At 47.9% G+C, this 25,905-nt stretch overlaps 1 protein-coding gene across 2 annotated transcripts; it reads left to right on the top strand.

The window, feature by feature from the left end:
- Positions 1-143: 143 nt before the first annotated feature.
- TBC1D16 (TBC1 domain family member 16) lies at positions 144-25,418 on the top strand. 2 transcript variants are annotated; one of them, XM_054393848.1, is made up of 11 exons: positions 144-321; positions 1,352-1,982; positions 16,735-16,896; positions 17,404-17,551; positions 19,525-19,692; positions 20,357-20,505; positions 21,263-21,397; positions 22,526-22,712; positions 23,862-24,041; positions 24,557-24,703; positions 25,173-25,418. In XM_054393848.1, the coding sequence occupies exons 1-11, from the start codon at positions 144-146 to the stop codon at positions 25,416-25,418; spliced, it is 2,331 nt and encodes a 776-aa protein (XP_054249823.1). The 2 variants fall into 2 exon arrangements, with proteins under 2 accessions (XP_054249823.1, XP_054249825.1); XM_054393850.1 differs by lacking the exons at positions 144-321; positions 1,352-1,982; positions 16,735-16,896; positions 17,404-17,551 and adding an exon at positions 18,618-18,635 and having other exon boundaries at positions 19,540-19,692.
- The last annotated feature ends 487 nt before the right edge of the window (positions 25,419-25,905 follow it).

Genomic DNA, 25,905 nt, shown 5'->3' with positions numbered 1-25,905 from the left:
AGACCTCTTGCTTCTCAGACAGTGGTAGGCATGTGCTGTGCTATCTGTATTGATTCTAACCCAGTTCTTTCCTCTTTCTTGACAGATCTTCTGAATTTGGCTCCTGATTAAAGCTGACAGATAATGGAAACATTTCCTTGGCGATGTCTCTGGGGCGACTCCTCCGACGTGCCTCTTCAAAAGCTTCCGACCTCCTGACCTTGAATTCTGGTGGCAGTAGCAGCTCAGCTTCCATACTTGATGGGGAGATTATCTACTCGAAGAACAATGTCTGTGTCCACCCACCTGAGCTGCTTCAAGGCATCGGGGAGCATCATCCAGGTGACAGAGTGTTGCAGACACTGCTCACTCTTTTTCTCTTTCCTGGGGTGTGTGTTTGTATCAAGTTCTAGATGTCGGGTTCCAAAGATTGAAGAGGTGCTAGTGCAGATCAGGGAAAAGCAGTCTTATAGGAGACTAAAGAAAGCTATCCACAAACTGATCCATCAGCTCTTCATTTGGTAGGAAAATGTATTTCTCTTTTCTCTTCTGATCAAGTGAAGTTTTATCTGATTTAGTAAGTCCTTTTGTATTGCCAGAAGCTGGAGAGTCATCATGTGAGGATGGTAACTTCTGCTGCTCTTTCAAATATGTGTATTGCTTAGGGAAGCCAAATATCATCTTCTAACTGTCATGATTGCTAAAGCAGCCTCAACAACCACTGGTAAAAGGAAAAGGAAGAAAAGCTGATTGTGGTTGTATGCACAGGAATAAATGAAGATAAATACAGCCTTGTGCCTTTATTTTAATCTGTTACTGCACTCTTTCATGTTTGCATCAAAGAGAGCCGTGGCTACTGGCTTAGCCTCACAAAACTGATGATTCTGTGAACCCTGACCCATGCTTCCCTTTTTGTCTGTGACTTTTTTTTTTCCCATTGGCTTTCTATGAAAATTGTAACCCTTTAGCTACACCAAAGTAAATATTCTTGAGAAAGAAAGGTTTGGCTGGCACTTGAAATTGTTTAACTAACAAACAATAGAAGTTTTTCATGTGGTAACATATTTCAGAATTAACTCTTGCTTAGTAATCCCTCCAGGAAGCTGAAGTATTTGCATGTCATTTCTATGTCCACTTAGGCTGGTAGGAATGTAGACTATTCAAAAGCCATATGGAGGCTCAAAATGATTCACAGATCCTGAATAATGTTGAGCACTCCATAATTCATTTGGCAGAACTCTCTCCTGGTAAATAAAAGGGTTTGTTTCACCCGAGTGTAACGGGGGTGGGAGTGAGGGGAGATGGGGATGGCCGCGTTTCAGCCTTATGCAGAAGCTGTGTCATCACTGGTTGCGCTTTTGCTCTCTTAAAGGCTATCTGTGTTTGTACATGGAGAAAGATGAGCTACTGGGAACCACACTTATCCTTGCCTGGGTGCCAAACTCCCGCATTCAGAGGCAGGACGAGGAAGCCCTGCGCTACATCACTCCCGAGAGCTCCCCTGTCCGCAAAGCTCCCCGCAAACGCGGTCGCCACTCTCAGGGTTTCGGCATCGTCCGGCCAGCTTCCCCCACCGAGCAGAGAGGAGCAGTGGTCCTGAAGGGAGAAGACATCTTGACTCTGTCTCAGCTTGTAAAAGATGTGGCATACATCAGCTCCCCTTCTTCGGAAGGGGAGAAGCTGTCGCAGTGCTGCCCCGCGGCCGACGGCAGCTGCCGGTCCCCCCAGCCTGCCCGCAGTGACTCAGGGATCCTATCGGCAATCAGCTCTCAGGAGGAGCAGAACAGGTCGGAGCTGTCGGTGGAGGGGATGGAGGAAAGTCTGGACTGCAGGCCAGAGCCAGGGGAGGAGGAGGGCTCCTTGGAGCTGTCTGCTGATGACGTGAGCAGGGACAGTACTTTTGACTCTGATTCTGATGCCTTCTTTTCCCCCTTCTGCCTCTCTCCCATTGGTGAAGGCCTCAGGAAAAGCAGTAGTTCTGTGTTTCTGGATAATGAGAGCAGGTAAGTGCACCCTTTTCTCCCGTTTCTGGGTGAATAGGTGGGATGCTGGATGCTGAGCTTGGAGATAGTAGAGAAAACTGAGAAGCATCAAGGCTTGTAGTAATAGGATGAGAGGGAACGGACTGAAGCTTGAGGAAGAAAGATTTAGACTGGATATTAGGAAGAAATTCTTTACAGTGAGGGTAGTGAGACACTGGAACAGGCTGCCCAGGGAGGTCATGGATATCCCCTCCCTGGAGGTCTTGAAGGCCAGGTTGGATGAGGCCTTGAGCAACCTGATCTAGTGGAAGGTGTCCCTGGCAATGTCCCTGGTTGGAACTGGGTGATTTTTAAAGGTCTCTTCCAACCCCAACCATTCTATGAATCTATGGATCAGTGTGTCACTGAGCTGAATATCCTGTCTTGTTTCAGGCACCTGTATAATTTGCAGGAAATTGTTTGCCAGCCAGTCCTGCTTTTGTTCAGTGAACCCTGGCCCCAAACATTCAGGGCTGTGTATGTGAAGTCTCACAGGTGAGCTCGTCTTGAGCCCTGAAAGCAGCATTACTAAATTAAAAAGGTCTTTTGTGGGTCTGATTGGCTCTGCTGAGGAGATGCTGTAGTTACTTCTTGTGGAGAGCCACATCAAAGTGTCTGTCTGGCATCCTTTGCATCCTGGGTGCCTCTCTGCAAGGCACTGTGTCGACATGAAAGCTGCATGTATGAGCTTGTTTTGCTGATGTTCAGAACGTGGTCCCGCTTAAGACAATATAAATATTCATTCTTGCCTGTCTAACCTGGGTGTTTCTGTCAGCTCTGGTGTGTCTAGATGTCAACATTTCTCACTGGCATCTGCAGTAAACCCTGCATAGGGAAAAGAGGGCACCTTGGCAAAGGGATCATGAGGAACAAATACCTGTATCAAACATTTCTGGCTTTCTGGTGTGTGCTCTGTGCAGTGTGTCACTCATTCCAGGTCGGGGAGGGTGGATGTGCTGTGTTCATGGAGCACTGTGAGGCTGACTTTAAGGCTGTAGCTCAGTTCTGAAGCTGCACCTGAAACTGAAAAATGAGCTCTCCTCTGTGTGTGTCAGCAGTGTACAGACTGCATTAAGACTTGACATTTGAAGAGAATTTCCCTCTTTATGGGCTGATCTCGAGCCCAGTGAATGCCAGTAAAGGATGAGGTTTATGAAGGAACTATTCTAATTGATTCAACTCTCTCTGGATATTTGAAAACACTTCAGTGCAGTGATCTCAGCCTTTGTATCAGATTTGCTTTTGCTCTGTGTTCTAGCAGTATGCTCCTAATTAACTGTCAGTCCACATGGTTTTCTGGGTTTGATGTCTGCAGCAGCTGGGTGGGCAGTGGTTTGAGCAGCACCTCAGCACAATTGTCCCATCCCATCCTGTCCCACCACATCTCTCCTCATGCTAAAAAGGACTGCTGCAAAGCAGACATGGGGTGCCCAAGATCACACAGAGTCACAGAATGTCAGGGGCTGGAAGGGAGCTTGAGAGATCATCCAGTCCAACCCCCCTGCCAGAGCAGGATCACCTAGAGTAGGTCACACAGGAATGCATCCAGGCAGGTTTTGAAAGTCTCCAGAGATGGAGACTCCACAACCTCTCTGTGCAGCCTGCTCCAGTGCTCTGTCACCACCACAGTGAAAAAGGTCTTCCTTCTATTCATATGGAACCTCCTGCGCTCCAGATTACACCCATGGCCCTTTGCCCTCTCGTTGGACATCCCTGAGAAGAGCCTGGCTCACCCTTTACATATTGCTAAACATGAATGAGGTCACCCCTGAGGAGTCTCCTCCCTCAGCCTTTCCTCAGGATGGGCCTTTGCTTTGTAAATTGTGTTGAGCAACCTCAGCTTGACAGTGACCTTTCCAGCTCTCTAAACATGATGCCTGACAGTCTTTCTGACGAATACTCACAGGAATGCAGAAGACCAGAAGCTACATAAATGTCACAAAACACACCTTGAAAACACTTTGCAGTGGAGTCTTTGGAATGATGGAATATCATTCCTAGTTAATGACTTTATTTTGTTGCTTCTAGGCTTTCTGTCACTTCCAGACTGTGTTCTAGCACTGGGATGCTGCTTAAGGGTTCAGGTTTTCAGAGAAGGTCATATTGCCTTACAAATTTCTTGGTCTTAAGCATTAAAAAAAAAAAAATCATAATCCATTCAACACTTCTAACATTTCTGTTTTCCATCAGTAAGGTTCTTAAAGGACAAATGTTCCTGTCTTTCAGTCTGTGTGGGGAAGCTGTGGCCTCAGCATGGTCGTTATCCCTATGGTTAGGGACACATTCAGAATAATGTCCTAAGTGCTGAAAACCAGGAGCCTGATCTCATCCTAGGGAAATCCAAATCCTTAGCCTGCGCCACAAGGCCATGTGCTGCCCAAGGTGTGCAGGCAGCACCGAGAGAGAAGCAGAAGGGTGCTGGCATGGGGCATGGCAAGGGGGCAAGCAGTGTTGTGGTTTTACTGTTTTGCAATGCTCTGAGCTGCTGACAGTGTCAGGGAAGGAAGGAAACAGAGCTTGCTGCATCTTCCCAGCCTTGCCTGCACCTTCCTGCGGCGTCTCCCTCGCAGCCTGGCTCGGGTGAGCCCTCTGCCGGCTTTTCCTCTCGGTTGCTGAGCTCCAGCAGCTCCTGCTTTTGCAAACACTCCTCCTGGGCTGGTAGGCTTTTCTTTAACTCGTCTGGCACCAGTCTGGAAGCCTCGTACAGATGTGACACTCATAATTAATAAAACAGACCTTTCATTGTTTGGGATTTGAGACTTGAAAGGCTTTTGTCCAGTGTGTCCATTTTTATTCCCAATTTATTCTTCCCCATAGAGCCTCTTTGCATGGTATCTGCAAGACCTTACAAAGTGCTTGAGTCAGAGATTCTTCATAGAAGACTTGGCAAAAGCCTCATCAGAAAGCACTTTCTTATCTCCTTGTTCATCCCAGCGGTTTTGGGGGGCAGCAAATGCTGTTTCAGAAGTCACTACAAGCATGAGAACAGCTTCCTTGTTTCTTAAAGCTGGTTGGCTTGGAGCTTTTTTTTTTTGTTTTTTTTGTTTTGTTTTTTTTTTTTTTTTTTTTTTTTTTTTTTTTTTTTGTTTGGTTTGTTTTTTTCCTGCTGGCTGCTTCCCATCTGAGCCAGAATTGGAGTGTGAACAAAGTTTGTGTTGCTGGAAGATTGTCGTAGCTCTTTTTCCCCTCCCTACCCTCCGGTTACCTCCTCCTCCCTGCAAAGAGGAGCAAATGTTTCTGGTTATTTCCCTCTGTGCTGGGGAGCAGTTGTAAAGAGAGCTCTGCTTTTCCCCATGCTTGTTTCGGAAGCTGAAGCAATGCATCATATATCTTGCAATTAGATATCACCAGAAGTGAAAAAAATGTGACTGTGGAAGAATTAGGACGTGGAAGAATTTCATACAGACTTGGATCAGATGAGATCAGGGGCTCGGGAAGTTGCTTGCCAAATATCCTTAAGACCAGGAGTCACAAGCCCTGTGTGCCTCTTGGAGCATCCTCTGAGAAGGTGGTTGGTGGGAGCCAACACACACATACTGCTGTGTGCAGAGTAGGGACAGGGAGGAAGAAGGGAGATGGGCTTGGAAGTGGCTGAGTTACACCAATCAGTCATTTTAAGTTAACAGCTCTCCTGATAGAACATAAGGAAATAAAAACTTAGCCATTGTTTTTTTGGATTGTTTTCCTCTTTGCTTCTCAGTTTGAGAGGCTGCCAGGGATCCCATGCAGTGATCGATGCTTTCCTCCCATTTACACAATTCCTCAGGCTAGGAGCTGTGGGAGTGTCCCATCACCACTGTACACATTCTTGCTTCTCTCTTCAGACGAGCCTGGCATTTCTCTGCACAGTGCACTCATTGCTCATGGAAAGGTGGCTTTGCTCTCTTGGGTTTTGTGTCCTGGTTACCTTCTGGGTAACCTGTTCTGCTCCTGGTACGTGGTTCCTGCAGGGAGGTATCTTGTGTGGGAAATGCCTGTGTTGACAGGGGCTTTGTCATGGCTTCATTTCTGTAGGAAAGGAGGGATGCTGGAAATAAAAGCATCCCATTCTGTCCCCTTTCTCCCTTGTCACCCTTGTTTGCTGTCTGTGAGGAAACATTTGCTTTGCGGTCTGAAGGGCAGTAATTCAGGACAAGTGTACTCTATACCCAGCTTTGGCTTGATGCCCCCTTGCTAAATTACTCAGCTTCCATTTTCCCCATCAGTAAAGTGAAACTAAAAAGCCTTTTGTTACATCCTGGCGACCAAATAGCATCTGACACCTATATAATGTCTTTCAACCCATGCTTCTGAAGTTATTTTAACTGACCATGACATCAGATCTATACCAATCAGTTGCAGAAGCACTTAGTGCTCTGTAAGTGGGGTTGTTGGGGGTGGTTTGGGCCATGCCAGAGCAATTCCTGGTTAACAGGAGCATTCCCTAGCAATGGGTGCTGGGGCTGCTAAAGCCTTTTCACTTCAGTAACAAACTACAGCTGCTGTCCCCCGATGAGCACTGTATCAAAATATTGAAGAGGACAACTAAATGCCAGCATTGGTTCCTCCACCAACTTCAGGTTCAGATGTTGGTGGATTCCAGTCAGAATTTGGACCGAGAAGCTTTGGTGATGGTATTGTATGTGTGGAGCTTTGGGCAGCATCTGGCCAGAGGCCAGAGCTCTGCAAACAGTTCCACATGCGGTGGAACAGATGCCAGCTCACACTTCCACAGCACTTGCCTTAAAGGTCAAGCAGAAGTGATGTGACCAATGTGGTCATGGATATCAATGTGAGAAGGAAACATCTTTCCTAAGAAGGTGATCATTTTAGCAACCAGTAATGCCAACAATGAAACATTTCCACAAAGGAGCTACACAGTGGTACCATTCTCATGTTCTTCAGCAGACGTGAACACACAGAACTATGAGAGATGGCATAGGCAAAGCACACAACACAAAGAAAAGCTCCTTTGGCGTCGCAGTTGATGCAATTTTTACAGATGTGTTGCACATCCTGTTGTTAAGCCTCTTCCCAGGGAGCTAATCAGTAAATTGCCATCTCAGGAGGGAGCGGAGGCGCAGCGTTACGGCGGGTGGCCGCAGCTGCGGGAGCGGGTGGTAACAGTGCAGAGGGTTGCATCATGTTGTTTTGGCAGCTCACCTGAAAGGCTTAGGGCTGTTCAGGCCTCTGCAGAATAAACAGGAGGCAAAATTATAGGGGAAATGAGCTGAAATTAGTGTGAACTGGCAGGAGCTTTGGAGTCATCAAGAGGTTGGGAATTCATCGCTGTTGTAACAGAAGTGATTATAGTCTTAGAACCAGGGGGAGTTGGGCACAGACTTCCAAATCTCCTGTAACTTCTTGCAGCATCTTGTGTTAGCCCACTTTTGATGATGTCAGCCATGAGGGTGAGTGCACAGGGTGCATCACTGCTTCTAGTTCAGGCTCCGGTTCCCTGGGACCTTGCCTGAACTGATGCAATTTATGATGTAAGACACTGAAACAATTCTATTTGCACCCAAACCAATGCCCAAGAAGAAAAAGAAAACCAAAAACATCAACAAATCCTCCTTCCATCAGAAGGACAGTCCCTTATCCATTCTCTTTGAGTCGTGGGGTGGGTGACTTCATCTAAGGCAGGATTTTGAGGCAGTGCAGAGCTGGGTCTGGGAAGGGGAGCCAGCCTTTGCTGTCTGCCATCAGCAATGCTGTGTGATCAGTTGTAAGTTGTCACCAGCTGCAATGCTGAGGAGGTTGGACAGATCCAAGAACCTGTGGAGGCACATGGCTCAATCCTGCTTTAGATAAATATTTGAGCAGCAGGAACATTAATTACAGCAGGTTTGATTTTTTCCCTCCATCGGTTCACTGCCAGGTGGCTGTGGAAGAAAATGGTGACAGCTAACTCAAGACCAGGGATGGCAGCTAGCAGGAGGGCAAGACTTTTTACCGGGGGCTTTGGGGGACGGATAAGAGAGTAGTGATGGGAGGAGGGGATGATGCTCCAGGGAGAGACCTCCCACGGTGGGGGAATGGAGAGGACCCACTTCACTCTCCAGGTTTATTGGTGGTGTTGGGATTTGCTATGAGGACGGGGGAGCTCTGAACTCCCGCTTTGGACTCAGTGCCCGCGAAAAGGGGCTTCGGGCTAGGCTGGGATCGTGGCCGTGGTCGTAGCCGTGACCGTGACCGTGGGCGCGTCCGAGCCGGGCCGTAAGCACGGCGTGGCCGCCAGGGGGCGGGCTCGGCCCAGCGGCGCTCCTGGTGGTCGGCCCAGCCCGGCCCTGCCGCCTCCAGCCCCGGCACCCCGGGCCCGGCTTGTTTCGGTCCTGCCGTCCTCCAGCCTCGGTATACCCAGCCCTGCCCTGCCCCCCCCTACCCCCACCAGCCCAGTGCTCCCGGCCCTACCACTGTTCCCCCAGCCCGGCATCCCCAGCCGAGCCGCCGTTCGCTCCCCGACTGCTAACGCCTAGCACCCGACTGCCCCCCAGCCCTGTTCCGGCTCCGCAGAACCGCTTCAGGGAGCGCTCGGCCCGCGGCACTGCGCTTGCAGCCCTCTCCGTGCGCACGGGTTGAGGGGCTGGGACTCGCTCCCGGTGTCCTTCACTTGTAGAATTGCGGTGAAAGGGATTTACTGACAGAAAATGACGGCGTGGGCTTGTCCTGGGGCATTTCCCGGGTGGGCAGTGGGGCGGGGAGGGGGTCTGGCCATTGCAGCCCCAGCAGCGGGGGTTTGCTGCGGGAGGCATAGCAATAAAGAGCCTTTTCCCAGGGCTGTCTCACATTTCTTCTGTTATTTATACGATCGTAACGCCCAGAAACCCGAATTGAGAGTGGAGATAAATGGTGCTGGCAGGTATCCACAGCTTTGTGAGGGAAGAATTGTGTTAACTGGATCAAAATAAAGAGCATGGCCCCTCGAAGAAGTGCAACAGTATATGCAAATAAATCTGCATAGTCTCTGTCTTCTTGGCTCGGTCCTCACAATTATAACAGCATTAAGCATTTACAATAACTCTGAAACATGCTTTTAGCCAGCTCTCCTTTTTTCCTCTCCCTTTTCTGCTCCTTGAAGAAAGCTCTTCCCTGGGGAAATCCTCATTGTATTGTGGAAATGGGGAAATTCTCCCTGGGTGGTGTTGGCTTTGCTAATACTGGGTCAGCAGCAGCGCAGAGTCCGGGGAGTTGGTTAACTTCGTCTGTCAGTAAAAAGTCCCCCTGAAATTCCCAGTTCATTGCTTACAGCCAAGAATATAAGAACAAAGGTAATCTTCAGGGCTTTCAAGGGACCAGGGTTTTGAAGGCTTGATTGTAATTAGCATAATTAGTGTGGAATTTTATTTTTGCATGGGTAGAACTGAAAGGGGAAAAAAAGGGGGGGGATGGGGGGGGCTGGGGCAAAAATAATCTACTGATTTTTAAATATAAAATAAACACTGGTAAGAAAGGTCCCCTTTTCCAGTCTGGAATAGGCTGAAAAGCAAACATTCTTTTTCAGGCTTTGCTGAGAAATCACTTTTTCCATCTAAGGAATTATTTTTTTTAAGTGTTGCATTTCGATTGATTTATTAATGAGCTAAAGCCTAGGCAGGAGGTGCCCCTTTTCTGTATGGATTGTAAAAATCTGCCATTCAGCTTTTGGAATATTTTTCCTTCCTTAAAATGAAGGCAACATTTGCATCATTGAGCAGCCTAGGCTCAGCTCTAAATGATTTGTTGTGTTTGGCTTCTTGGAAGCTATGTGTATTTTATTCATAAGCATCAAACTGCTAATTCTGCTCCTGCTACCTCACTGCAACAAGAAGTCACAGAGAAGAACCTTGCTTGGGTTTTACCAAAGGAGCCTACACCTGTCTGGTAGCCTCATCCATGAAAAAACAGCTTGCTTGTCTTTCAACCAAAGGTCTGTGTGTATCACATTCCAGACTTTGGGTGCAAGAGATTAAAACAGGCATTAATTCATTACAAACATCTGATTATTTTTCCCCCCTTCACATTTACAGTCAAAATAATTCACTCAAGTAATTCTGGGTTCATTTTGTTTTCCTTCTGGATTAATTCACAACAGTTAGGGGGAACACCCTTTGGAGGTGAGCAGGGCTACGTTTCTAATGCCCCCTCTAAAAATCTCTTGGCTTCCCTTCAGCCCATGAGGACTTGGAGGAATGATGAGGAGCAACAAAGCCCCCAGTGTAGCTAGCGAGGCTTCTTGCTCAGCTGCCACCCTCCTCAGCAAGCCTTGCAGGTGGGCAGCACCCAGCACCAGCGGAGCTGGGTCATCCCAGGGTGCAGGCACCCAGCACCATGGCACAGGTTGGCCCATCAAAGCAGGCTGGCTCTTGGCTGACAAGATTTGGGATCCTGAACTGGTGGCAGAAGTGATGAACCAGTGGCAGAAGTGATGAACCAGAGAAGTGATGAACCAGTACGTGTCCTACCTGCCCTGGGTGGATGTGTGTGCTCTGGGAAGGCAGGCAGGGCGCTGTAAAAGTGGATTGCAGAAGCCCCATAAAGCACAACAAATTGTTTTGATCTTTTCTTTCTCAAGGACAAACCAATTATGCCTATCAGAAGGCAATGCTGCATAATGGGGTTTCCCTGAGTCCCTCTTTTCCTTGTGTTAAAATGTTTTATTTGTCAGTCTGATGCTCCCAGAGTTGATGTTAATCCAGAGCCCCATCCCTGATCATGAGCTTGCTGTTGCAGTCCAAGGTCAGAGGGGTGGATGTAGAAGTTGGTGCCCTCCTGCAGCCCATGCTGGTGAGGTGTAGATGGCTGGGAACCACCAACTTCTGCTCTTCTCCTGCAGGGGGTGGGGGAGGGAGGGACACCGACTCTTAAGATGTAAACAGCTTGTTCTTTGGATATTGTTAATACCATTAACAATATGGAGAGTGAATAACAATACCAGGCTGACTTTTAGAAGCTCTGTTGAATCTGCTTCCTGGTGCTGGGCAGGAAAGGATACAATTATTTTTTATAACCTTTTATTTTCCCTTTACAGCAAGCTAAGCAAAGCAAGTTTGTCAGAGGCAGAGTGCTCCTAATTTGGTCTCCAGTGACCTCTGCAGCCGTGATTGGCAGTCCAGTGTCGGGAAGGAACTTGTGCCTGTGAGATAGAAATGAGCAGAACAAATGCCGTAGGACAGCTTGGGTTCCCTGGAGGACTCAGGCTAAAAAAGGTGAAAGAAGTGCAATTACAGGAGGTTTTCAGCACAGAAAGTTAATTAGCTACTAAATAGCATTTAGTGCAGTTCAACGTGAGGAAATTTATGTTTTGAAAGCAAACAGATCAATGGCAAGCCGGTGGAACAAGCTTTTGGAAAGTCCATGCTGGCATTCCTGTACTTTGTACTGTAATATCCTGGGCAGTTTTTCCCAACAGCCAGGAAGAATATTTGTTTCCACATGTTTGCAGATGTATAGATATGCTTCCACGTGAGGGTGGTTTGGCATTTTATTTCAGAAATTCTGCTTGGGTTTCCCTCCGAACTGCCTAACACCTTTGTCCCCACTCACCAAGGTCACTGTCAGTCATTCCTGTTTGGGCTCTCTCGAGGCAAAGGAACTTCAAGGTTCCAAATATTTTCAGCCAGAGGGTGAATTTAGCACAATTCTTAACCTACTTACTCCTCTGTGTTGATCAGATGTGAGGAGCTGGTGCAACTGCAACGTTTCACCATCAGTGTCTGGCCCTGCATGGCTGTGCTCCTCGGAAGGGGTCCTGCCACTCCTGCCCTGCCACATGGCACAGAACCAGCAGAAATATTTTGACAAATCTCTCTTTTTATTTTTTTTCCCCATCCCAAATTGCCAATCTGTTTTCTTTTGCACATCTTCTATAGGCTGCTGAAGTCAGCACGTTTCACAACTCGTTATGTATGTAGAGTGGCAAGGACATCTTTTTTAATCAGAACAATAGATTTGGGTTCCAGCTGCCTGATATTACCCCACTTTGTGCAGTCACTACACTAAATTTTTAGGTGTTTCAGGGTAGCTTTGTACTTTTATTGATGGATTGTTTGTTTGAAGCTATCTTAGACGTTTTAGGCAGCTGATGCTGCCCTGAGCTATTTCACCTTGCTGGAAAGAAGAGGAACCTAAAAGGTCAGTGCCTGTGGGGAATAATGGAGAAACAGAGAAATGCTAACCCCTGGGGAGGAAAAGGGGCATGTAATTCCCATTACATGGATGCTCATACATTATGATGATACTTATTGTCTATAAATGATGTTTCAGCAGCCAGCCTGCAGGAAGAGCTCAAGCTGTAGGCAGAGCTGTCATTAGCCAAGGAGTGATTCAGTGCAGTGGTGATGGAGAGCCAACCAAGGAGGGTTTGGCTCTGGCAAGAGGCTCTCTGGGAACCGGGTGGTGCACGCTGACAGCTTAGTGAACTGCCACACCATGGCTGTGATCTTCAGCCCCTTTCTCTCTTATAATTACATTTGTCACATCATGTTGTAAATGAATTATTAGATCTTCGCTGCTGAAAGAGGCTTCCCATGTGATCAGTGCAGGTCTCTGCCCTGGTTCTGTAACAGAAATAATCCTCTTCATGCTGTAGGTGTGTACCAGCAGTAGGTTATGTTCCATGACTACATCACTGCACGTCCAAAGTCTTGTTTGCAGGGTATCTGTCCCTGTGTGAGAGAGTTCCCCTGTGGAGGGAGGAGGATGTGACTGCCTTATGCAGTCACTTGCTTTCTTGGGGGCTACAAAAACTCCAGGAATGCAGATATGGTCGATTGCTGGAGCTGATTGTTGAGTGGACAACATCCATCACCCCTGTTCCTGCTCACCAGCAGGAATGAGATGTATTTTGAGACAAAAGAGTAATGGGACTTCAGTAAGGGGGAAAGGCTTAAGTGGAATCATGAATATGTCCATGGATTTCCTGCCTCAGGTTTTGCTAATCCTCCTTATTTTTTTTTCCCCTGTCGCTTTTATTCCCGTGGACCATTGCACTTGTTCTCTTGTTTTGCTGAGCAGTGCTGTGTACTAGCTGGTGCTCTGTTTTTCCTGGAACCCACAACCCAAAGTCTCTCTGGAATGTTCCTCCAGCTATTTGCCTTGCAGGGCTTCAGCTCTCTGTTTTTGCAGGGCGCTCTGGTATAAATTCCTCATCTAACAGATAGAACAGTCTGACAAGCAGTAAATTCTTCCCTTGCATCTGTTTGTCTTGTGACCCCCAAATCCACAAAATCAGCACTGATCACACTGCTGGTCATTATTTATGTGGAGAATGGTCTCAGTATTAAAATGATTTTTCAAAACAGTCCAACAGATTAGAATGTTTTCAATATTTCTTTTTTCTTTCAATCACTATGTACAGGAAAAAGTCATTTTAAACACAGGGAGGTTTTTTTTCTTGAATTCCACAGTGGCTAAGTATGCCCCAATGTACGAGGTGGGACTCCCTCTGCATCTGCACTGTAGATGAATGTAAGTGTTCATGGCCCTCTCTGAAGGGCTTGAGGTGCACAGATGTCTCTTTCAGATTTCATCTTCTACATCAATGAAATCATTGGAATTTCCCTGGCTGCACACTCTGAGGCACTGTGCTTGCACTCAGTGGCTTTTTTGCTGTCCAGGAAGGGTCAATCCACTTACACATGAGGCATCAGATTGCGTCCCCCCTGTGTTGGATGTGTGTGCAGGCTTGCAACTAAGGAGAGCTGTAAACATTTGTCTTGAAGAAGTGCTTCCAGAAAGTATAACATTGCCAGCACTTTTGTGACTGAGCTCTCCAGCCCCTGAGTTCTCAGGTAGCTACTGCTGTATCTGGTGCAGATTTTGGTTATGGAGCAGAAGGAGCTGGCACTGGCACTTGGTGCTGAGGGGGTACATGATTCCCAGGATCGCAGTGAGCTCGCCTGACTCTACTGGAAACTGTCCTTGCAGTCGTCTGTCTGTCTTGCCACTGGTCATTTGAGATGATATTCTTGAGGAATGGGCACACTGGCCTGTGACAAGGTAACTGCAGGCCAGTGATCCTCTCAGCCAGCACATCTTCCAGCCCTTTGTTGTACTGACCAGTTCATCTTTGCAAGAGTTTTAGAAAGTTGGTTGCCTCTGCTTAGTCTTTGAGCTGGTTTGAGTCATCTCTTCCAGGAAAATCCTGTGCTACCAGCTGTGGCTGTTATGAAGTGTTGCTCCATAAATACCAGCTGCTTACAGCAAGCAGTCCAGCACAAGTGTCTCCTACCAAGACTCCTCATACTTTTTCATTAACATGAATCACATAATCACAGAATATCCTTGGTTGGAAGAGACCTTCAAGATCATCTAGCCCAACCTTCGACCCAGATACTGAATGTTTTAGAAGCTGTTGTATTTTGCAGCTGTATCAGAAAGTAAGGCTTCATTTCCACATGGAAAAATTCCCAAGGTGCAGATAATGTCAGTATAAAATCATAGAATCATACAATGGTCTGGGTTGGAAGGAACCTCTGAAGGTCATCAGTTCAACCCCCACTGCAGTCAGCAGGGGCATCCTCAACTAGATCAGGCTGCCCAGAGGCTTGTCCAGCATCACTTTGAGTATCAGGGATGGGGCTCCAACCACCTCCCTGGGCAACCTGTTCCAGTGTTTCACCACCCTCATAGTAAAGAACCTGTTCCTAACATCCAATCTAAATCTGCTCTTCTCTAGTTTGAAGCCATTGCCCCTAGTCCTGTCACTGCAGGCCTTTGCAAACAGTCTCTCTCCCTCCTTCTTGCAAGCCCCCTTCACGTACTGGAAGGCTGCTATTAGGTCTCCCTGGAGCCTTCTCTTCTCCAGGCTGAACACCCCCAGCTCCCTCAGAGTGTCATTGTAGCAGAGGTGCTCCAACCCCCTGAGCATTTTTGTGGCCCTCCTGTGGACCTGCTCCATCAGGTCCATGTCCTTCCTGTATTGAGGGCTCCAGACCTGGTTGTGAGACTAGGTGAGGTCTCACTAGCAGTGATTAGGACTGGAAGTATCCCTGGCTATTGGAATTATCCCAGTAGACTGGAAGTTTAACCCAGAAAACCTGCTGTCATTGCTCTTTGAGTGAGCTTGGGTATGCTGAGTGATCCCTGCTCCCATGGTGACACTGCCATGCCACTTTTAAGACCTCAGCCTCCAAAGAGCTTGAATGGAAGTTTTGCTTTGATGCTTTCTCTCTGAAAAACAGAGCAGCAGAACTTCCTGAGCAGGGGAGTGAGGCCACTCTTGGCTGCAAGCAAACCAGGCTTGGTCTCATCTACATAATGCTGCAGAAGTAGAGAAGGGGACTCAGGGATTTATTCCCCCTGCGTGTGGGCGCTGAGGTTTTGGGTCACACCTCTGAACTGGGCAGCTCACAAGGGACTCGCTTCAAAATTTCACCCACAGCTAACTGGGATGTCCGGAGACCTATCCATTGGAATGCAATGACCTGAACCATGGGTTAGATGCTGCAAATAAGGCTCTTCCCCATGGAAGAGGCACTGTAGGCAGGCTTGGAAAGCATACTGATGTGGTGTGCTGCAGATGCATGCTGAGTGTGTGATTTTCAGCGTTCAGTGCCTACATTGTTAGATAAGCGGATTAGAAAACATTGCATAAAGTGGCATTGCAGGGGGCTGGCTTTATACCTGCTACTGCCCTTGTTCTGCAAACCCTGATTTCACAGCAGAACCCATTCAGAGCTTGTGCTGAGATTGTTCACATCTATTGGCCTTTTTAAGAATCAAGGGGTCACAGTTGCAGATTCACTTCAGTCTCAAAGCAGAGATATTTTTCTTCTGGGGTCGGGGCTGGTGGTGGGCATCTGGGGATTTTCATCTTGAAGTTTGCTCTTGGAGATAAATATCTGGGGCATGGTGAGCTCCTCACATCTTGAAAGCTGGTTGGGTTCACTCTCTGCTTTAGGTGGGTTAAAGAGCTCATGTGTGATTTCCTGCTCCTCAACTCACCAAAATTTCAAGTTTACAAGTGGAAACCATTTGTCTGAGGTTCATACACATGGCTCCAGGTCCACTTGCAAAGGCACAATGAGAAACTTGACTTCAGGGGAAATATCTATGGATGTTATTGGTCACTGAGGGAATTTGTCAGATGAGATCCTTGGTCAATGCTGCTGTCAGAATGTGCTCACTCCTCCTGTCCCTGACTGGGCATGGAGCAGCTGCACAAGGAGCTCACTTGAGCTGTGGGACAAGTCTCTTCCTTGGGAGGTTATTCACTGAGTGGTGCTGAAGCAGGTTGTGGAGCACTGGCACTTTTGCAATCATGTTTTTTCAGTGACCTAAGGTTTACCATCCAAAGGGGTCATTAGTCCCATAGTGGTTTGAAGGGCTCTGTGGTGTGGGCCGGAGAGCCAGCAAGTGCCTGCTGTACTGCTGGGATCCTCAAACTGGTCCTTGTGCTGCACCAAAGGCTCAGGGGGCTGTTCCCATACCGGGGTTCTTAATTTTATCTTGTCAAAAGTCAGTGTTTTGAGGAACAGTTTGAGCTTTCCCCAGTTCTGCATGGAATTCAGGAACAGACCAAAACCAGGATCATTGGGGGGGGATTAAATAAAAAAAATAGGGAATTAAATTAAAATGATTTAGTCTCTTGTGTGGGCTGTCAGCTATTGACTCCTCAGCCCTGCAGTGAATTCCAATTTCAGAGCTCTGACAAAAGGTTTTAGCCTGGAGTGTTTGTGTATTGCCTGCAACTGCAGCCTTTGGCTGATGTCTGGGGGGGCTTTTTTCCTCTTGGCTGCAGGGACACGTGTGACAATCGCATGACCTGCTCCACCAGCTCTGCCTCCAGCCTTGACACCAGTGCCCAGTTCCAGGAGAATAATGGGCAAACACAGGGCACCAGATGGGATGAGCAGCAGAAGGTCTTTGCCCTGGAGCAGGTCTGTGGTGTCTTTAGAGTGGACCTGGGACAAATGCGATCCCTTCGCCTCTTCTTCAGGTAAGGTCTTACTGTGTGTGCTAGGAGTGTGTGTTCTGGATCAGTGCACACTGGGCTCTGGAGGCAGATGGCTTCTACAGTCTCCCTTGGAATTCTTTCCCTAATGATTGTCTCCAGGAAAGCAAGTGTCAGCCTTCCCCTGAAGAGTCTCTGAATTACATTTATGGGGCCTGAAGGATTTTTTTGCCTAGTAAGGTAAAGGCTGCTCTTAGCTGTCTTAGCAAAAATGTCTCAAATAACCTGGGAGTGTAGAAGACATCTCTTCATCTATAGAATCACAGAATCATTAAGGTTGGAAAAGACCTTTGAAACCATTGAGTCCAACCCAACTACCCACCTACCATGACCACTAAACTATATCCTGAAGCACCACATCTACAGCTTCTTAACACCTCTATGGTACCTTCTCCCTTGCCTGCTCCTCACCAGGGCTCTTCATCTGATGTTTCCCCTTCCTACTCAACCCTTCTTTGTCCTGATGGTTGTCCCCACTGTTTTGTCCCACAGTGATGAGGCATGTACCTGTGGACAGCTGGTTGTTGCAAGCAGGGAGAGCCAGTACAAGATCTTCCATTTTCACCACGGTGGCCTGGATAAACTGTCTGAGGTGTTTCAGCAATGGAAGTACTGCACAGAGACCCATCTCAAGGACCAGGTACCTGGTTGATGGGCAAGGAGGGTTTCCTAGCAGATATTTCACACTTAGGTTTTTAGCCAGGGGAGTGTGGTGGAGAAATGAATCACAGAGTCATAGAACCACAGAATCATAGAATCACAGAGTCATAGAACCACAGAATCATAGAATCACAGAATCATAGAATCACAGAATCATAGAATCACAGAGTCACAGAATCACAGAGTCACAGAGTCACAGAATCACAGAATCACAGAGTCACAGAGTCACAGAATCACAGAGTCACAGAATCACAGAATCACAGAGTCACAGAATCACAGAATCACAGAGTCACAGAGTCACAGAATCACAGAGTCACAGAATCACAGAATCACAGAGTCACAGAATCACAGAATCACAGAATCACAGAGTCAAAGAGTCACAGAATCATAGAGTCACAGAATCACAGAGTCACAGAGTCACAGAATCACAGAATCACAGAATCACAGAGTCACAGAGTCACAGAGTCACAGAATCACAGAGTCACAGAATCACAGAGTCACAGAGTCACAGAATCACAGAGTCACAGAATCACAGAATCACAGAGTCACAGAATCACAGAATCACAGAGTCAAAGAGTCACAGAATCATAGAGTCACAGAATCATAGAATCACAGAGTCACAGAGTCACAGAGTCACAGAATCACAGAGTCACAGAATCATAGAATCACAGAGTCACAGAGTCACAGAGTCACAGAATCACAGAATCACAGAGTCACAGTCACAGAATCACAGAATCACAGAATCACAGTCACAGAGTCACAGAATCACAGAGTCACAGAATCACAGAATCACAGAGTCATAGAATGGTCTGGATCAGAAGGGACCTTCAAAGGTCATCTAGTCCAAACCCAAGCAGGGGCATCCTCAACTAGATCAGGTTGCCCAGAGCCCTGTTGAGCCTAACCTTGAATATCTCCAGGAACTGGGTGTCAGCCACCTCCCTGGGCAACCCATTCCAGTGTTCCATCACCCTCGTGGTGAAGAAGTTCTGAGTTCATGTCACCAAGTCAGGCAGGAAGCTACAACATGTTGGCTGTTGTTTAGGATGCAAGTCAGCCCTGAGGTCTCACTCGTACTTGCTTATCCCCATCCATTCCTGTTCTGCCTGTGGAATATGGGGGAAGGTAATCCAGGAGAGTTGCTCAGGTAGTTGTTCTGTTAGCCCTGACAGGTCAGCAGTGTGCTTTAGGCATGGAAGGTGGCTGGGAAATCTGCAGTGGTAGATCTGAAATTCTGTCAGAGCCTTTCATCCATTTTGTGAAGCGCAGCACACCGCTCTGGAAAATGTTTTGACAAGGCACCATGCCATATTTTGTTCAATCTACATACAAATGTGATAAGAGCTCTTTAATTATCTGTTTAAGATACTGTATGTGCTTATTAGAAACAGTGATTTTTAAATTTCCATCCTTCCCACAGAGCCCCCTGCTGCTTTTCTTATTATGGTCGCATGGGCTCACTTTTTGCATTGAACAACCTTTGATTTTTAAATTAAATGTCAGCTGCAGTCTTGCACTGGGATCAGGAGTGCCCTTAGAGAGCCTGGCAGTACAGTTCCCCACTTGCCTAACAGCAATCCCTTTGTATATGGCCAATCATATGTAATTTATTGCAGGCATTCCTGGCAGGGTGAAGTTTTTGCTGTAAGCAGCATTAATTCAGTTTCAGGTCAGGGATAAGATTGGGGGAGGAATGGAAACAATTTTTTTTTTCCCCAAGATGAATCTGTTTGGTGGTACTCAAGATTTTTAACTATTCTAATCACTTTTCCTCTTGTAATGGTCGGAATCTGGGGGGGTGGGGAAACCCCAACCCTCCCCCAAGTTCAACACCTCAGTGCTTAATCCTACACCAACCACACAAAAAGGTTTTCCTGCTCTGAAAACCACTGGGTTCCTGCTGCTATCCGTGGCTCCTGCCTCCAGATTTTGGGTTTGTTTCCCCTGGTTCAGCAGCTGACTGATGAGAGGATGTGTATGCAGTTCTCCATCCGCCGCCCCAAGCTGCCCTCCTCAGAAACCCACCCCGAGGAGAACACCTACAAGCGTCTTGATGTGTCTGCCTGGCTCCATCACCTGAATGAGTCTGGACAGGTGGAAGAGGAGTACAAGCTGCAGAAGGTGAGAGGAGAGCTGCTGCTGTGGGGTTGAGCCTTTCTCTCCTGCTGCAAAGTGCGGGCACCCTGGTGGAAGCTGCGAGAGTTTGCTTTCTTGCCAGGGGCAGGACGTGGGCATCTGAGTGTGTAAAGATGGGCACAGAGGGCTTGGCTGGAGGTCTTGCTGAGGCTGCAGATGAGTCTAGGAGAGCATCTCCCACCTGAGCCTGGAGCAGAAGCTGTCCAGCTGGAGTTAGTAAACCCAAGTGTCCACTGCCCGACGTGTTCACAAACGGCAGTGTGAACAAATCAAAGGGAGAAAACTTGAGATTACTGCCTGGAAACGTGCAGGGGAGCGCTGGGTCCAGGTCCTGAGAGAGAAGTTTGCAGTGAAATGCGGTGTCTCCGGGCCTGAGGATTAAGCCGTGACATGAGAACGACACGTTAATCATAGAGCCTCTCCAGGGGGGGTTATTGACATTGAAATGAGCCCGATTTGTGTCTCGTCTGGGAATAGAAGGCCAGCACTTTCCCTCTAAACATGTGCAAATTGCAGGAGCTTGAATCAAGGCGTCACTTGTCAGCAAGGAACTGCAAAGCCACCGCAGCACAGTAGCCGGCAGGTTTCTTGTTGCTGTTTTGGGGAACGTTCAAACTGTACCAGTCATAACTTTTGCTCCTTCTCCCAGGCCATTTTCTTTGGTGGGATTGATGTTTCCATCCGTGGGGAGGTGTGGCCCTTCCTGCTGCACTACTACAGCTATGAGTCCACCTCGGAAGAGAGGGAGGCACTGAGACTGCAGAAGAGGAAAGAATACTTCGAGATCCAGGAGAAAAGGTAAGGGCCCAGCTTCATCCTCCCCTCCTCATCTCTCCTCATGCCTGACATCACAGGAATACTGATGGTGATACATGAAGTCTCTGCATCTTTTGCTGCAGGAGAAACCAGTTGGAGTAGAGAAATGAGAGGGATGGTGAAGGAGGTGTGTCAGGCACAGCAGAGCTCCTGAGGGTCTGGAGCTAGTAGCTCAACTATTACCTTACTTGTGGTCTTCAAACAGGCTCATCAGTGCCACTGAGGGAAGCATATCTCACATAGCATGCTTGGTTTAGGACACTGGAGGTGAAAATGGGATCTTCTATTTCTTTATCAAGATATCTGGATGTAAAAATAGGGAAGAAGAAGGGATATGTAATACAGGGAAGTTACTGCTGCAAGAACTGCATGTTGTAAACTAGTTGTGGGTGCATTCCAGATGGAGAGGGGCAGTGTTGTTAACAGAGAGGTGAGTTCTGGTGTGCCACCCTCAAGGAGCAGGGGAGAGCAGAGTCCAACTGCTTCTAAAGTGGATTTTATCACAGAAAACACATCATATCCTCACATTTATAACCTGGGAGGCTCCTTCTAGTAATCCATGTGGACAGCAAATCTGCTGCTCTGGACACACCTGCTTGTCTCTTTTTCAGGTGATGACAAAACTCCGCACAGGAGTAGCTTTTTCTCTGCAAACTAAGGCTGAAACAAGGCTTTTTGGTCCTCCTGGCAATCATCTTCCCCTCTTGGCAACACACTCCTGTTGCTGCTCAATTTGCAGGCTCTCAATGACTCCAGAGGAGCAGAAGGATTTCTGGCGTAAGGTCCAGTTCACGGTGGATAAAGACGTGGTGAGGACCGACCGCAGCAACCAGTTCTTCCGAGGGGAGGACAACCCAAACGTGGAAACCATGAGGTGAGGGCTCTCATCTCAGTGTCCCAAACAACATGGTTCTGTAGAGAAATGTAGAGAAAATTGGGTAAGCCCCCACAGGCCAGGCTGCTGGCTTACTGCCTTGACAATGCTGAAGATGACCATGCATATGGTGGCTGGTACCAAGGGATGCCGAAACAAGAACTTCTCCCCCAGTGCTTTCCTTGCTTCTTTAGCCCTTGGCTTCTGGATATAACAACCCTGCTCTCATCCCCTGTCTTCCCTGTACATGGGCATGGAAAAGGTGTGAGCTGGCTGTGGCTGTGGGAGGGTCATGGGTGCTGCAGCAGTGTCATGGGCAGTTCCTTGGTCTGTGATTCTCCTGGTGGACTTGAGGACAGGCACACCAGAGTCTGCTTCATGGGTGTGTGACTTATGAGTGTGTGTCTGTAGAACAGTTAGATTTCTTCTAACCATACATCCTGGATGTGTAAGCATCAGCTTTCCCCTTCATTTCTTTCTTTTTAAATATTTTTAAATTCTAATTGTTTGTTTGTTTCTGTTTTGGTGTCTGTGTGTTGAAAACCTTCTCCTGGAGTTAATTTCACTGGGCTGATGTTTGCAGCAGGGTTTATCTGTGTTAAAGCACCTCACCACAGGCTCCTGTACCTGAGATGAGCAGTGCTGCTTGTACCCATGCACTGCTCCCAGTGGGCTGTATTGTGGCTGGAGAACTGGAGCTTGAGGAGTTCTCTTTAAATCTATTGTCTTAGGCTGTCACGTGCTACTCAGAGTTCTTGTTCCCCATCCAGGAGCCTCTCTGGATGAATGCAAGATGTTTTAATCCTGAATGGATTGATACAAAATATTGTAATCCTAAAAAAAATAATTGTAGTGTTAGTGTATCTTTGTTGTGCTTCTAGACATGGTTCTTCCAGGGAAAGCAGTTCTGTGGGATGCAACATGCTACACAGGTGCTCAGAAGTTCACAATCCTCTGGGTGCAATTGCAAGTTGATTTTTTAGATGGCAGGAGTGATCTGTTGCTCCTCTGCTCTTTGGCTGACTCAGCCTGTGTGCTGGAAGTTTGGGTAGGAATGAAGGGGTGCTGGACTCAGCCGTGACCTTCCCTCTCCTGCATCTCACCTCTCCTTTTGCATCTCTTCTCCAGGAGGATCTTGCTGAACTATGCAGTATTTAACCCAACAATTGGATACTCCCAGGGGATGTCTGATCTGGTTGCTCCACTCCTGGCAGAGATCCTAGATGAGTCAGATACTTTCTGGTGCTTTGTAGGACTGATGCAGAACACAATCTTCATCAGCTCACCCCGGGATGAGGATATGGAGAAGCAGCTGGTGAGGATGAATGCTGACCTCCCTTTAGCCCTGTCTTTAGCTTCTTCTTCTCAGTCAAATGAGAAGAATCCCATACAGCACTGACCTGGGCTGCTGGGTTCCAACACACCAAGTCACACTCCAAAGCCACAAAGGGATAAAATCGATCCTGAGTGACTGGGACACCCCAGAGGCAGGTCTAGACAATAAATTGTCCAAGTAAAGTTACTTGGCTTGTGCTAAAGAGTGCTGACTCAAGGAACCTTTGATGATCAGATGTATTTAGGATGCTGCTTACTTTATCTTTGCACTTCCCTCAGGCAGTGAAGACTACTTGGTTGGTTTCTGTCCTGATTCTGGAGCATTTGCTGTGACTGAGGCAGAGTTGTTGATTGAACTGCAGCTCTCTTTGTGGTGGTTTTTTGTTTGTTGTTTTTTGGCTTGTTAAGGTCTTAATATTGTTAATAGATTTTTGAAATTATCTCCAAATTAAAAGCCTTCTGTGTCTGACAGCTTCTTAAAAGTAAGGTGATCTGATTTAGAAATGGAAACCTTTTAGGTTTTAACATGAATGTCAGTTATTTTCTGACTAAGATCCTGAAAAATCCATTCTAAACCTGAACAATCCTGGCCAGGGTTGTGATGGCACCAATTTAAACTCGTGGTAGAAAGCCCATGGGAGGCTGCTGGTGAGGTGCAGTCAGTTAATGCACAGATTTAGGCAGTGTGATGTGCCTCTATAGTCAGGCTTTCTAAGATCACCACCCTATTGATCATTTCTACTGCAGTGAAACACTGCCAGAGAGAGCTCTGTCCTTTCTTTCCTGTGGTTTTTAAGACCCTAGATGCTTTCCTCAGCCTGACTCTCTCCTTTCTTTTCTTTTCACAATGTAGCTGTCAGGGGATTTTCTTTCCACTCTCCATCCTTCCTTGTGGAATAGCTGCCATGGCCTGTGAGCTCTGGCCTGCGATGACAGACCCCAGTGTGCTGCTGGCTGTGCTGTGATAAACAGGCCATAAAGCTGGAGGGCTTTGAGAGAGGAGAGCACTGTGGGCAGCTCTGCAGGAGCCCAGGCCTGGCACACAGTGCAGGGGCTGCTGGGGATGGTGGGTGAGGGGGGCAGGAGGTGCAGGAGGCAGCAGCTCAGTTCAGCTCAGTGTCTTCTGCAGCTGTACCTGCGGGAGCTGCTGCGGCTCATGCACCCACGCTTCCACCAGCACCTCTCTGCTCTGGGAGAGGATGGCCTGCAGATGCTCTTCTGTCACCGCTGGATCCTCCTCTGCTTCAAAAGGGAATTTCCAGACGCTGAGGCTCTGCGCATGTGGGAAGCCTGCTGGGCACACTACCAGGTCAGAGAGCTGGCGATGGGCACAGTGGGCACCGGGCAGCAGCCTGGCCTTCGCTGAGTCCTCACCATCTCAGCAAGCACTGCAGAGTTTCCATAAAGGCTCTTTGTAGCAAAGCTTCCAAAATAAGTAGGTGTTACAGAGGGTCTGCAACTCTTGGAGAGGTTTGTCTGTGCAGCAGGAGGAGGGAGGTTTGCTTCTCCTCCTCCTCGAGGATGTCCAGGATTCAAAAGGAGATTTTCCAGAAAGTACTGGACATCCACTTCTGAAGTTCAGCCTTCCCTGACAGAGCTGCAGAATGTCTTCCCAAAAATCACTAGTCTGCTTTGAAAGCTCTGGTGTAAACCTTGCTGCTGCACTGTAGAGGGAAGAGTGCAGAATTCACCAGTAGATCACATTCTGCATCACCAGGCAAAATGAGAAGGAGCACAAAAGGATGTGCTCGGGGTGGGGTGAGGAGGTGCAGTCAGACCTCTGCCTCCACTTGCTCTACTCCAGACCCTGTTTTCTCGTTGCAGACTGATTATTTCCACCTCTTCATCTGTGTGGCCATTGTGGTGATTTATGGGGATGATGTCATTGAACAGCAGCTGGCCACTGACCAGATGCTGCTGCATTTTGGCAACTTGGCCATGCACATGAACGGAGAACTTGTGCTCAGGAAGGTAAATGCCTAGGTGCTGGTGTGGGCTGAGTCTTGAGTCTGAGAGATGAGATGATTGTTGAGAAAATCAGGGAGTGATGCTTCACCTTCCACATCCCCTGTATCCCGCTGCTTGTCCGGAACCTGGGAGGGGAGGAGGATGCTGTCTGCCTGGAAAAAAGTTTTGCAGAAATCAGAGGTAGCTGTAGAGTGCTGAGGAGGTGGTGAGGGCTGGGATACCCCTTGCACATACCCAGGGCCATGACAGACAGAGCTTTCATGCCATGGTTCCAGCTTAATCTCTGGCTGGGGGTGACTGCAAGCACAGGCTGGGGTTGTGCTGCAGCACAGGCCACCTTCACCCTTTGCTGGAGCTTTGGCTCTTCTGAGGTAGCCAAGCAGGACAATTGGACAGGAGGCCCTGGACTACCCCTGCTCTCCTGTCAGTCCCCTGGTGAGGAGTGCCTGACTTTTCTCTCTCTTCCCTCTAGGCAAGGAGCCTGCTCTATCAGTTCCACCTCTTACCTCGCATCCCCTGCAGCCTGCATGACCTGTGCAAGCTGTGTGGGACAGGAATGTGGGACAGTGGCTTCATCCCTGCTGTGGAGTGTTCAGGCCATCACCCCGAGTCCGAGAGCTGCCCCTATGGGGGACTGGTGGAAGTGTCTTCTCCTAAGGCAGGAAGTGAAGGCAAGAGAGGCCTGAAAACAAGAGACGTCTTCACCTTCCGAAAATAGCTGCAGAGGAACAGGGTGTGACAGAGGAAGAGGGACAGGCAGGAAGGATGTGCATAGGAAAAAGTGGAGGGGTAGCTGGTCAGGACTCCTGACAGGAGTGGAGAATGGACAAGGAATGAACCCACTCAACAGGGAAAGCAAATTCCAGTGCACTGGTGGTGGAACTAGAACAAAATCATCAAACCAGGAACAGTGTTGGCACCTGCTTGGGTTTGGGTTTGTTAGGAACATGCTTTTTTCTAGGTCTTAACAAGGACTTTTTAATTCTGCCTCTGGGACTGGACTGGTTAGCAACCAGAACTTTGTTACTTGCTGATGAGAAATGAGAACACTAAAGAGAGCTGAGTTCATCCAGCAGTGTTTGTGGGTCAGGTGGAAGGAGCAGAGCTGTGGCAAGAGCTCTGTCGGTGTCACTCCTCCATCCAGAGCACACCACATGCACTCACTCTCTGCTTCAACCAAAACCTGCAGCTTGGTGGCTTCTCTC

This window comes from Indicator indicator, chromosome 29, assembly GCF_027791375.1.
Source record: "Indicator indicator isolate 239-I01 chromosome 29, UM_Iind_1.1, whole genome shotgun sequence".
Taxonomy (NCBI): domain Eukaryota; kingdom Metazoa; phylum Chordata; class Aves; order Piciformes; family Indicatoridae; genus Indicator; species Indicator indicator.
Note: the sequence above shows the minus strand (reverse complement) of the source record. Positions and strands in the feature narration are given on the sequence as shown.